This window comes from Prionailurus bengalensis, chromosome A1 (assembly GCF_016509475.1).
Source record: "Prionailurus bengalensis isolate Pbe53 chromosome A1, Fcat_Pben_1.1_paternal_pri, whole genome shotgun sequence".
Taxonomy (NCBI): Eukaryota; Metazoa; Chordata; class Mammalia; order Carnivora; family Felidae; genus Prionailurus; species Prionailurus bengalensis.
The window spans coordinates 107,578,347-107,591,685 of record NC_057343.1 but is presented as its reverse complement, the minus strand read 5'-3'; the positions used below and the strand labels follow the sequence as shown (position 1 = coordinate 107,591,685).

Sequence of the window (13,339 nt, the reverse complement as noted above, 5' to 3'; positions counted from 1 at the left end):
TTTTATTTATTTTTGGGACAGAGAGAGACAGAGCATGAACGGGGGAAGGGCAGAGAGAGAGGGAGACACAGAATCGGAAACAGGCTCCAGGCTCTGAGCCATCAGCCCAGAGCCCGACGCGGGGCTCGAACTCACAGACCGCGAGATTGTGACCTGGCTGAAGTCGGACGCTTAACCGACTGCGCCACCCAGGCGCCCCTGCCTTTTAGTTTTTTTGATTGCTTCCTTTGCAGTGCATAAGTTTTTTTTTTTTATCTTGATGAGGTTCCAATAGTTCATTTTTGCTTTTAATTCCCTTGCCTTTGCAGACATGTCAAGTAAGAAATCGCTGCAGCTGAGGTCAAAGAGGTTGTTGCCTGTTTTCTCATGTAGGGTCTTGATGGTTTCCTGTCTCACATTTAGTTAGGTCTTTCATCTATTTTGAGTTTATTTTTGTGTATGGTGCAAGAAAGTGGTCTAGTTTCATTCTCCTGCAGGTTGCTGTTATGTTTTCCCAGCACCATTGCTAAAGAGACTGTCCTTTTCCACTGGGTACCCTTTCCTGCTTTGTCAAGGATTAGTTGGCCATACATTTGTGGATCCAATTCTGGGTTCTCTATTCTGTTCCACTGGTCTATGTTTATGCCAATACCATGCTGTCTTGATGATTACAGCTTTGTAGTAGAGGCTAAAGTCTGGGATTGTGATGCCTCCCGCTTTGGTCTTCTTCTTCAAAATTACTTTGGCTATTCGGGGCCTTTTGTGGTTCCATAGAAATTTTAGGATTGTTTGTTCCAGCTTTGAGAAGAATGCTGGTGCAATTTTGATTGGGATTGTATTGAATGGGTAGATTGCTTTGGGCAGTATTGACATTTTAACAATATTTGTTCTTGCAATCCATGAGCATGGAATGTTTTTCCATTTCTTTGTGGCTTCTTCAATTTCCTTCATAAGTCTTCTATAGTTTTCAGCATACAGATCTTTTACATCTTTGGTTAGGTTTATTCCTAGGTATTTTACGGTTCTTGGTGCAATTGTAAATGGGATCAATTTCTTGATTTCTCTTTCTGTTGCTTCATTATTGGTATATAGAAATGCAACCGATTTCTGTACATTGATTTTGTATCCTATGACTTTGCTGAATTCATGTATCTGTTCTAGCAGCTTTTTGGTGGAGTCTTTTGGGTTTTCCATAAATCCATGTTAATAGCATTTATTTGTATCTAATATTATGTCCTTAAGGATTCAAAAGCTATTCCCTTTTGTTTGGTGGATTAGATCCAGGTATCCATTCCTATTGAAAGCCATTTTTTACTCTGTCTCTCTTGAAAGGATAATTTGCACGCAGGATCAAAAGGAAGGCTATTGACAGCAGAGACATCTAAGGTATATACCACAATCTCACCTTTCCAGAGCCATTACCTTAGTCGATAGTTCTACCACAAAACTGGTCAGAACCAAAATATGATTACATCCTCCAACCCTTTCTATGATGACCTTGAGAGGTGTGGCATTTGTATTTCCAGGGCCTGGCTGTGAGTAGACAGTTTCAGGAGTCTTGTTTAGTCTTTAGGAATTTTTTTTATCCTCCTGACCATTGGGACTAAACTATAGTCAAGCATAGTTTTAGTTTAGTTAGAACCAAACTAATTCATATAGATTTGTTTATGACAAAGTTTTACGATAATACACAAAACAGCCATAAGCATTTCCATGCTTCTCAAAACCATCCCCTTTTTGGTGTGCTTACCCAGCCGGGGTGATGTTATGGTATTTACATTAATCTTCTCATTGCAAGGCTGAAGGTGGCATGGCCTGTATGCTGCAGGTTTCTCTGAAGAAAAACATTCATTTCCATGTCTTCCTGTGATCTTATGCATGCACTGAATAACACGGGACTGCATTCCTTTGCCACAGGTAATTGAGCACTAGGAGAGATAGAATATTGTACAAATAAAAATATGATAATCTGCATTAAAAAAATTAAAAAATAAGGGGGGGCGCCTGGGTGGCTCAGGCAGTTGAGCGTCCGACTTTGGCTCAGGTCGTGATTTCGTGGTCTGTGAGCTCGAGCCCCGCGTTGGGCTCTGTGCTGACAGCTCAGAGTCTGGAGCCTGTTTCGGATTCTGTGTGTCTCTCTCTCTGACCCTCCCCCGTTCATGCTCTGTCTCTCTCTCTCTCTGTCAAAAATAAATAAACATTAAAAAAAATTTAAAACAAATATGATAATCTGGATTTTCTAATAAAATACCCTTTTCATGGATTCCTTATATTTCAGCTGAATGAAGTCTGTCTTCATTTGTAGGATATTTTTCAAAGAAGAACATATTTGATATACAATGGTCTTTGATGAGAGAAGTCTTTCAGGTCCAAATATATCACTAGATTTAATTTGTAACACAAATAAGCTGATGCTTATTTGACTGTGAAAATACAATTGTTTTATGGTATCAGAGTTACATGTGAAAGAGCAAACATGACTTTGTTTCTGAAAACAATGGTTTATTAACTAAGCATGCTATTTTCTACAGAGTAAAGATTTAGCCATAGTTAGCAAAATATGTAAAGAATTCTATCAACTCCAAAGGACATCAACACACCAAAGTCATACATCAGTTCTCAGGATTATAAAAAAAATGCAATGAAGTAACTACAGACACATGATAACTCAAAATACATAATTTTAGCAGATAATGGCTGAATAGTGCCTCTCATAAAATTTTGAAAACGAGAGAAAAACATGTTAGTTGCATTCCTTATGCAAGTTAAGTTTTGTAACTGTCTGGGAATAACCTGAAAATGAAAATTGTATTCAGGAATAATGGAAGTTCTATAATTCGTTTAACTAAAACACCATCATTTCTGCCTTTGAAACTAACAGAATAAGCTTTCTCACGAAATTAAATAGTCTGATAGCCTCAGGATCTAATTTTAATTAGCACACTCAGGCAATGAAAAATATCAGACTATTACTATTAATTATTTTCTTTATAAAATACATTTGGGTAAAAATTTCATTGCATATATGTGAAATATGAACAGATACTTGAAACAAGTGAAATCCCAAGGTCTTCTAAATTAGTTCTTACTTTATTATAGAAGATACTACTAAACAACTGGATATTTCCCCAAATCATGTCACTGCGGTTAAAGACAGACAGACATTAAAAGAAAAAGCCAAATATTCTGGCCTTGACATGAGGAAAATGGGCTCCAATACTGTCTCTTACAACTAATTTACCTGGAACTTATTTTTCCTTTTTGTTAAGCAAGGCATTGCAGTAGATCATAACTACACTTTTGGGTCTAAATTACTATGAAAGCAAAAATTCCAAATAACATTGTTACTGTTTACTTATTTGTTTTGAGAGACAGAGACAGAAAGTGCATGCGTGCAAGCAGGGGAGGGGCAGAGAGAGAGGAAGAGAGGAGAGAGAGAATCCTAAGCAGGCTCTGCTCTGTCAGCGTAGAGCCCAATGCAGGGCTCAAACCCAGGAACCTGGAGATGATGACCTGAGCAGAAATCAAGAGTTGGATGCTCAGGGATACCTGGGTAGCTCAGTCAGTTGAGTCTGCTTTCAGTTCAGATCATGATCTCACAGTTCCTGGGTTCGAGTCCCCACATTGGTCTCTCTGCTCTGTGCGCAGAGCCTGCTTCAGATCCTCTGCCCCCCACTCCCTGCCCCTTCCTCATGCACGTGTGTGCGCATGCTCTCTCTCACTCTCATAAATAAATAAATAAATAAGTAAATAAATAAGTATTAAAAAAAAGGAGTTGGATGGTTAAGCACCGGAGCCACTCAGGCACCCCAAATGACTTATTATTAAGTTACTATAGTCTGGCAATTTTTTTACACTTTATTTACTTTGAGAGAGAGAGAGAGAGAGACAGGACACAAGTGGGGTAGGGGGATAGAGAGAGAGAGAGAAAGAGAGAGAGAGTCCAAAGCAGGCTCCAGGCTCTGAGCTGTCAGCACAGAGCCTGACACGGGGCTCAGACTCACAAACCACGAGATCATGACCTGAGCCAAGTCGGACACTTAACCGACTGAGACACCCAGGCGCCCCTGTAGTCTGGCAATTTTTAAGTGGTGAAGCTTCATCACAGCACAGGGTCTATAATTTCATCATCTAATTAATTATTCAGTGTGCCAGCCAACAATGGTATGACAGAAGTTCTGCCAAGATTAGAGTTTGCTTAAATGTTTCAGAATAGTCAAGCATTTATTGATTTTTCAAATATTTGTTGACCACCCATTTTGTTCACGATCTCCTGCAGAAAATAATAACAGCAAAAATTGTTAATATGACGGAGCTGATACTTTTATCAACAAACCTTATTAACAAAACACTAAAACATATCAAATAAATGGAGTTAGAAACAGATTACAAAACTGTGGAAATTAGGCAATTTCATCCACTTTTAGCCAATTGTTTAATATTTTATTTATTTATGTAATTATTTATTTCATTTTTTTTCAATTGCTTAGTATTTTAAACAATCAGCCACCCTACAGAACCAAAGTTTGCTGCTTTAGGATCAAAGGAAACTGATACTACTAATTCCGGAAGCTTTTACTTCATACAACACTAATGATAGTTAGCACTTACTGTTTCTTATATGTCAGGTATTGTGTTAGGTCATGATTATTCAGTATTTCACATGAAGTCCTATATTTGTCCCTGTTACTCTGATGAGAAAATAGAGGCTCAAATAAGTGAAACTAATTGCTCAAGTCTTTACAGTTCAGAACTGGAGTGGAAATGGAGTCTGAACTCACATATGCTAAATTCAGAGACTAGATGCTTAACCAATTACTGGATCCTGGAACATTGCTAGCGCTTCTCTTTCTATGAATAGTCAGAAATCTTTTCTTTTCCTCTATCCTGCCATATGAACCTCTCATCCTCGTATCTTACTATGAACTTAATTAAACATTAATGAATAAGAAGGGCTTTTTGGTTTGTTTTGCTATAACGAAGATTATAAGATAGAAGATAAACTTGTTTTTCAAGAACAATTCACAAGCATGATTTGTCTTGAGATACAGTGACCATATAACTTATCACCCAAATCAGGGCACTTGTGAAAGAAGTTGCTGATGATAATTATTCCTACAGTACAGGCATACCCTGGGACAGCCCCGCGTAATCTGGGACATACAGTCACCCTATGTACAGACATCTTACTGATCTGTGTGTTAGACGGTAAACACAAATGAATGGACACATGAAGCAGCTATTATATTTCATGCATTATCTAATATGCTTTTACACAGCATATTAAACTTTGGTTACACTCTGTCATAACCCCCATAACTTCACAAATGAAAAGAGTGAGGCTCATTGAGATTATTTCATTCATTCATTCAATTAATATTTATGGGAAGTCCACAATGTGTCAAACACTGTTTTGGATACTGGGATGTGATAGTACACAAAAGAGACAAAAACACATGCCCTCAGGGAGTTTACATTTTAATAGGAGGGAGCAAGAAAATAAAGATTTAAATTACATTGCATATTAGATAGTGACAGGTGCTATGGAAAAAACTAAAGCTGGGAAGGAAGGATGGGAAAGTTTGGGGTGGGGGGCTTTGTAATTCAAATAGGAGGATCAGATAAGGACTCACGGAGAGGGTGCCAAGAACAGCAAATGCAAGTCTCTTGATTCCAAATATGATGTTCTTTCCACTGTCTTTCTACAGATCTTGAATTAATTACTTTCAATGGCTTTCTTCTTTCTCTCCTTCCTCCCTTTTTCCTTTCTTTCCCTCCTTCCTACCTTCCCTCCTTCTGTCTTTTTAGCTACTACATTTTGAGTCTTGCTCTTCATACAAACACCAAGTAAATTTAAAATGTACTTGAAACAAGGCAGCACTATAGACTTCCCCCTACAGGCCAAAATGCTAAACTGTCAACATTAACCTGCCAGCAACTGGTAAAGAAACCCAAGGTGTACCTGATAACTTGCCATTGATATTTCTTTTACAGGGAAAATTCCCTGGAGTATTTTAAATAGAAAGACTTGTATTGTCTGACAAGAATTCAAACAGTCAGTCTTGCCCTGATGGACCTTTGGAACAAAGCACCTCGTGAATCAATGCCATGAACTAGAAGCTTTTAATTCTGAGCCCCAAAGTCTCTGGAAGTGAAATTTGTTTAACTGACTTCCTGATAGTCATCATTTCAATCTACCTGAGAAAATAATGACCTTCCCTGCACTTGGGAACACACGAGTCATATCTTTAGATATGATTTAGATAATATCACCATAGATTTCTCTTATAATCGAATAAATCCTTTCTGGCCCTGGAACATTAGTGACAACTTTTAAGACTATTAAATTATGTCTACACTGTGTGTCAAACACTAAGCTTGATTAGGGAAACTTTCTCGATAATTCACAGTTTGGGTTATTAAAATATGTACAGAAATCATTTAGTAAATGAGAACCATAGACACAAATGTTGGCAAATCATTAAGAAGGCTTTATCCTGTTTTAAAATGAGATCCACATTGATAGAATCTTATAACCATTTCTATTACCTAATATTTTCTTTCTGCCATTCTTATGCCAGGCAATAAGAGATAAGAGACTTTATTCTACCTAAGAAAATTTCATTTAAACTAACTGAAAGAGAAATATCTAGAGAAGTAAGTGACATCCAAATTGGGGAAAGTGTATAGTAGATGTTTACTTAGTTCATATATTTTTCTGACAATGGCCAAGGATGATCTGATGATAGATACAGATATGTCTTGGAAAGTTGTATCTACTAACTTAGTAAATACAACTAAGTTAGATGATAAGTTAGACGATAGCCCTGTCATGGACAGGATTTGCCAGTACTGGTAAAAGCAGGTTAAGATACCACAATGATTTTGCCAAGTTACGGATTGGCCCAAATGTAAACAAACGAAGGGAAATAGAAAAAAATGTAGGAAAAACAAACACACTAAAAAATCCTTAACAAACTCTTAACTATGTGGCATTATCATAGAGAGGGATGAAATGAACTCTGAATGGCTGAGAAATTCATCTCATGGGTAAGCCACAGTGTGGAATCCTTCCTCCCATCACAAAAAGATGGATGAGTGGTGAGGCACTGCCCAAAATGTGAACTGCAGGAAGAAAGTGACCATGGAAATTTCACTCCTGAAATGATATTATTTATGGCATTAATAGACAGTGTTGCTCAGGTCTTCGTTTAATATTTTGAAAAATATGTAAACACCTTAGAGAAGGTGTTCAAGGAAAGGCTGTTTACCTTGAGACATTTTATCAGTGCCTGATGGGATTATTTGTTTTCAAGTCTAATCTGATGGATTGAAGAGAATTAGCTTTTAATGAGCACAATGGTATAAACAAGTTTCTCATGCACCAAATACTACATAGGAGGTATGAGTGTACTCTGTTCCTAAGTTTTCATTATTTTATATAGAAATATCCTTTCATGGTATATTTGAATATGTTTATCAAGAATCTGCATCTTTTAAAAATCACCGACATGTACTGTTCCCCGGAGTTTCTATGAATACCATTATGCGGAATGACATAAATTTAATAAATAGTAGTGAATGATAGATAGCAAATGTGCTCTGTAATACACTGACATGAGTAAAACATATTTAATTCAAAGAAAAAGAGCTGCGCAGGCACCAATAAATAGCCATATAAAAATTTATAAAGTGTCAAAATGAGAGAGGAGAATGATTTTAAGAGGTCCTCAAGGTTCATAGGTTCTTGTCCATCATACTACTTGAATCTACTTTTGCAAAGTATAGGATTATCTTTCTGTCAGTTGAATATTCATGAATCATGTAAGAATTTCCATCCATAATGTCTCATGGTAAAATCTACCAAGAGTCATGTCTCTGTTAAATTCATCAAAGAACACTGTTTTCTTCCGGTCCAAGAAGTAACCTATGTAGTTCTAGAAAACTTATTTTCACTTAAGAACTCTTTATAAATGGAATGTCCACCAACAGCTCCTAACCACTCTCCTATGTAAAGAGGAGACCCTCATTCTTGGCATTGATCTCTGACTCCATAGTGCTTCTGTGCTCCAGAGGTTCTGAGATCAAGTAGATCTATTCTGCATACACAATTCTAAACATGGAGCTAAAAACGACTTCCACATCTATTCTTGGGTATTGGGATTCTGTAGTAAAGTGCCAAACTTTAAAGTTATTGGTTAAACGATAGTTTCTTACCTCTCCTTTCAGAACTTCAGAAGAGTCACAAAGGCACTGTTTTTGGTGCTAGTTATTTGTTACCCTGGATATTTCGATAACTTAGCTTTGGCAACGGGGACACTGAGGTATAAATAAATTTGTAGACTTCAGTTAAATAATCAACTAGTTTGCCAGTGAGTTTATAGAACCATTAATCTGTTCATGTTAAACTGTAAAACTCTTCAAGCTGTAAATGCTGTAAAATGTCCTTTTAAACATCACACCAAAGAGGGGAAAACCCAATACTAAAAATACCACTATAAGATATTTATTTGCAGTTTTGTTGGCGAACAAATATAGCTAAACTAATACTGGTTTACTTTGTTAATTCCTTAAAAAAAAAAACAAAAACAAATTGCTGTGTATTCAGGGGTTAAAAATAATAATTCTCACACTTGGCCAGCACAGAGATTACCCGAGATTCCTTCCTTCTGGAGTGTGCCAAAGATATATATTTTGGAGAGAATGTGTATTCTCTAGGCCAACAGCTAAGGAAGGCTCTGTAATGCTTTACTCATTTCCAGCTGGCCTCTGTAAGAAATAGGAATTCCTAAATTAAGAGAAAATTGTCACTGGCAAACAGAGTTCAAAAAAATTTCTGAAACCAATATAATAGACAATCTTACAGAACCTGATACAATCTATCATGACGAGTGCCAATCTATAACAAGGTTAACAGCATTGACTTGGATAATTTGTCTTTGGGAATAAGTGGATTATTCCAGAGTGGTTTAACAAGACTGAAGTAGCATTCACAGTGGAGAGTGGACCTCATAAGGAAAGTAAATGATGACTTCTACTGGAAATTATTAGCGCAGCATTCCTATTCATTTATGTATATGTTTGGCGGTTCCATCTTTCAACTTTTTAATAAAGTGAGTGTGAAACAAGCATACTAAGGAACAAAAGTTTGGTTTGTTTTTTAAGATTTGCTATTTATTTTGGTCAGTGTTTCTGCGTCTTTTTAAAGTAGTTCATCTGCCTTTTTAAACACATGGTTATTTGGAATTGAATCTATTCCTAGAGGTCAGACGTTTGAGGATTTTTTTGCATATGTGTTTAATTAATTCATCATTTGGTTCCACAGTTCAAACTATTCTTTTCTCTTTAATGAAAATGTCTGCATATAGTTATAGCAAATTAAGGAAACGTGTGTGGCAAAATCAAGCAGAATGCTTATGAATGATTAGCAGAGAAGTGAATATGTTTTGAAAGGACTGTCACATTAACCCCCTGAATCTTTTTTTTGTATCAAAGTACACATTGATCACCACAATGATGGAGGGGAAAAAAAAGATGTTTTGCATTAAGAAGCAATTAATAAGCACAGACTCTTGAACACATTTGCAGTTCTGCCAGTGCTCAGCCCATGAATCACAGGGTGTTGGAGAGGTGAAAAAAGACTATCGAGACATTTCTATTTTATCTCTATCATTCCAGGGGAACATCTTCCCACCAGAGAGAACTGTTTGGAATGACAGTGATTGAATTTCCTTTGCAAATACAATACTTTCCAGGTCTAGTCCAACAATTCTGTGTCCAAAATGGATCAGATCCTTCGGGGGCCATGTTGGAGAAGTGTGTGTATTTTGTTTTGTTTGTTTTAATAAAGTCTTGGTTTAAAATAGCACAGAGAGCACTATGTAATTACCTTTAGGTTATTCCAACCCGAAATAAACCAAGTATTTGCCAGGTGACAGAGAAATTTCTTAAGTGTGCTTTGCTTCCATCTCCCGCTTTCCTTCTAGGTTAGGTAACAGCCATTAACCTGACAGCAGGTATCTCAGCCAACTGGAATCAAGAGAACGCAAAAGAAGTCTGCCAGCTTCCTTGAAGCTCAATGTTAAGCACTTTTTTGGCTTAAAGTACTATGCTATTCAAATAAGGGTGGATTTACTTAAAAAAGGAACACATTTTTAAGTAGTTTGACTTACCACACAGGAAAAGACCAAGGGGATCCTGTATTTACATAAAATTATACTGATTAATTATCCTGGAAAAAAAAATGAGCTACTTACTAGTTCTTTGGGTGTACAATGTATGCGACACTATAGTTCTTACAGAATTAGAATCAGAAAATTAAATGGATCAGGAGAAATGCAATGTGTAGAAGTATGCTACAGTTTCTGCTTTCTTGATAAAACAGTTCAGCGATCATTCATGCAATAAACATCACTAAATGTAGTGGTGTCTTCTGGTTGCTCAGAGAGATTTATGGGAAGGGTAAAAGGGGTTAAGACATTCTCAACGGAACAGCAACCATATATGGCAACATATAATTAATAGAGAAAAAGTAACAGAGTAAGTGCAAACAAATTCTCTCATTTACTGGGGAAGCCCTTTGAAAATTATAAGGTATTTTCGATGGTCCTTGAGGGACTCAGCTGGAGGAAACACATTGTAGGCAAAGAGGACTGTATCAACAAAGACCCAGAGAATGTACAAGTACAAACCGCTCAGGCCTAAGCTTAGTGGAGATACCCATCATGGGAATAAGGAGGCAATTCTCAATTGGTAGGTTAGCACGAGAATATGGAAAGATTTGAATGCCTGTGTGAGTATCTGCTAATTGAAAGGGTAGCCAAAGGGAATTCTCTGCAAATACTCAGGCTATAGGAATGAGTGGAGAAGTCATCCCTGTGAGTGGATGGATCTGAAATATGGGGGTAAGGAAGTGTATTAGAAATTGTTACTCCAGTTCTGGTAAGAAAAAAAAAATAAGGACTGTATTATTATATTTGGAGTAAAAACAACTGAGGCAAAGCCCTACTTGCGTAAAGAAGAAGTGCCAAGGGTAGGTTCTAGCCTGGGTAGCTGGGAAGATGATATTGACATTTTTCTTTTCTTTTTTTTTTTTTTTCAACGTTTATTTATTTTTGGGACAGAGAGAGACAGAGCATGAACGGGGGAGGGGCAGAGAGAGAGGGAGACACAGAATCGGAAACAGGCTCCAGGCTCTGAGCCATTAGCCCAGAGCCCGACGCGGTGCTCGAACTCACGGACCGCGAGATCGTGACCTGGCTGAAGTCGGACGCTTAACCGACTGCGCCACCCAGGCGCCCCAATATTGACATTTTTCAAGAAAAAGGAAATTGGGACTGGAGTATCATTTGAGGAAATAAATTGAGGAATTTTGTCTTAAACATACAAAATTTGAGGACCTACTGGAACGCCAATGGCAGGGTCCCAGGGCAACTGAAGTTTGGGTTGAGAATAAAGATTCAGTCCACCCCTTCCTCCACTCCCTGTAGCTATGCTCCCTCTCCAGGCACACTTAGACTTTAAACATTTTCGCGCCATCTACGGGTTGATAATTCCAAAATTTATATCTCCATCTCATTCCTCTCCTCTGATCTACCTACTGAATGCCAGTACTTAACTCTCTTACAGGCAAATGAAAGATCGCCCAAAATAAAAGTGAAAATCTTTCCCCTCCAACTTAACTCTTAGGGTTTCCTACCTCCTATCAGAGAAGCATCATCCATACAAATTGTTCAGACCTGAAAGCCAAGCCATGAGCCCTTACTACCTTAACACCTGACTCTTCATCTTTTTTCTCACAAATAATCAACCCCAGGTCTGTTCATTTTAACCTCAAAACAATTTCTGAAAGCCAACCAATCCTCTCTATCTCTATTTATACTACTGTATGAACAGCTAGCATTAATTTGGTTACTATGTAACTGACACTATGCTAAGAACTTTCCACGAATTATTTCATTTGGATTCACTAACTTCGCTGAACAGAAGATCCAGAATTCAAACCCAAGGCTGTCTAACTCCAGGCACTGAGCTATCTTACCTCTTATACTCCCCAATCCTTTCCCTTCCCTGGAAATTCTGTAATATTCTCTGAGTAGCTTTCTATATCTATGACATCAGTCATTTTTTATATTGTAGCCTTGAAAAATTTAAGTACTAGCAAAGTAGGTTTTCTTTTAGTTTCAGACAGAAAATATTAACCCATTTACAACACTAAAAGTAACATATGGATGTGGTAGAATGATAAGCACAGAAGGCCCTTTCCTCCAATGTAATTCAAATAAACTATTCTTTGTATGTCTATGCAGAAAAATTTTAACATGTACAAGAATAATATATGTAAACAACTTTAGTTCATACTATATAACTCTTTTGCATAATTACTCACTTAATAGTAGGTCTTAGAGAAATTTTCCCATCATTATGTATTTATCTATACATATATTTTTAAAAACAACAATATCCCACTGTTGGAATGTGGGATTATGATTTATAGAACTAGTTATTGGATATATGGGTTGTTTCCAAATATTCGTTGTGCCAAAGAAGGCTGCAATGAGCATCTTTATAAATACGGTGAGCAAATTATGTGACAATGTCTGTAAGCAAAATTAAGAATGTGTATATTTCAAAATGAGGTATTATTTTTCACAGCTATCAAATTAGTTTAAAAAAGTGTGCTAACATCCAGTCTTGGTAGTATGGTGACACAGATATGTGAAAGCGCCTGGGCAGAAGTGAGTAGAATCCACTCCCTTTAGAGATGGAGCTTTTTGGTTGCCCCATGGTATCCCTCAACACACTCCTCTCATTGCTTTTCTGTGCCCTAAAGTCATGTGTGTGTTTATATCTAAACATGTTTCCTAGTTTTATTTGTTATACTATATGGACTTGTACATACTCTGTGTACAGTACAAAAAGCTACAGGCATATTTTTCTAATCCAATGTATTTTTCTAATCCAATCTAATCCTAAAGTACATCTTTCATTTTAAGTCACTCAAAATACTTTTCTTTGGATTATGTACCATTTGGACCACTGACGCTGGGTGATTACTTTTACTTGCACAGTTAGAGCACTACAAAATTCGGAAAGACATATAGTTGCTTTGGCACATTTTACAGATGTAGGAACGAGGCTAGGGGGAACTGATTTTCGCCATACAAAATCAATGCTGGTTGTGCACACTGGCTCTCTGGATGTTCCGCTCAACCTGAAGCCGAATTAGGGACCTGTTAAAAAAATTTTTTTGTACATTTTGCATCCCAAGACCCCATATGATGTCATTCTTTCTTTTCTTTCTTCCTTCCTTTTTTCTTTCTTTCTTAAATGTTTATTTATTTATTTTGTGTGTGTGTGT

The 13,339-nt window shown here is 37.1% G+C and overlaps 1 protein-coding gene across 1 annotated transcript in view; it reads right to left on the bottom strand.

Moving 5' to 3' along the window:
• Positions 1-13,339, bottom strand: part of ADAMTS19 (ADAM metallopeptidase with thrombospondin type 1 motif 19) — a 241,334-nt gene that overhangs the window by 3,985 nt on the left and 224,010 nt on the right. The window contains exon 22 of the mRNA XM_043586926.1: positions 1,730-1,907. Within this exon, the coding sequence (XP_043442861.1) occupies positions 1,730-1,907 (178 nt within the window). The remainder of the gene's footprint in view (positions 1-1,729; positions 1,908-13,339) is intronic.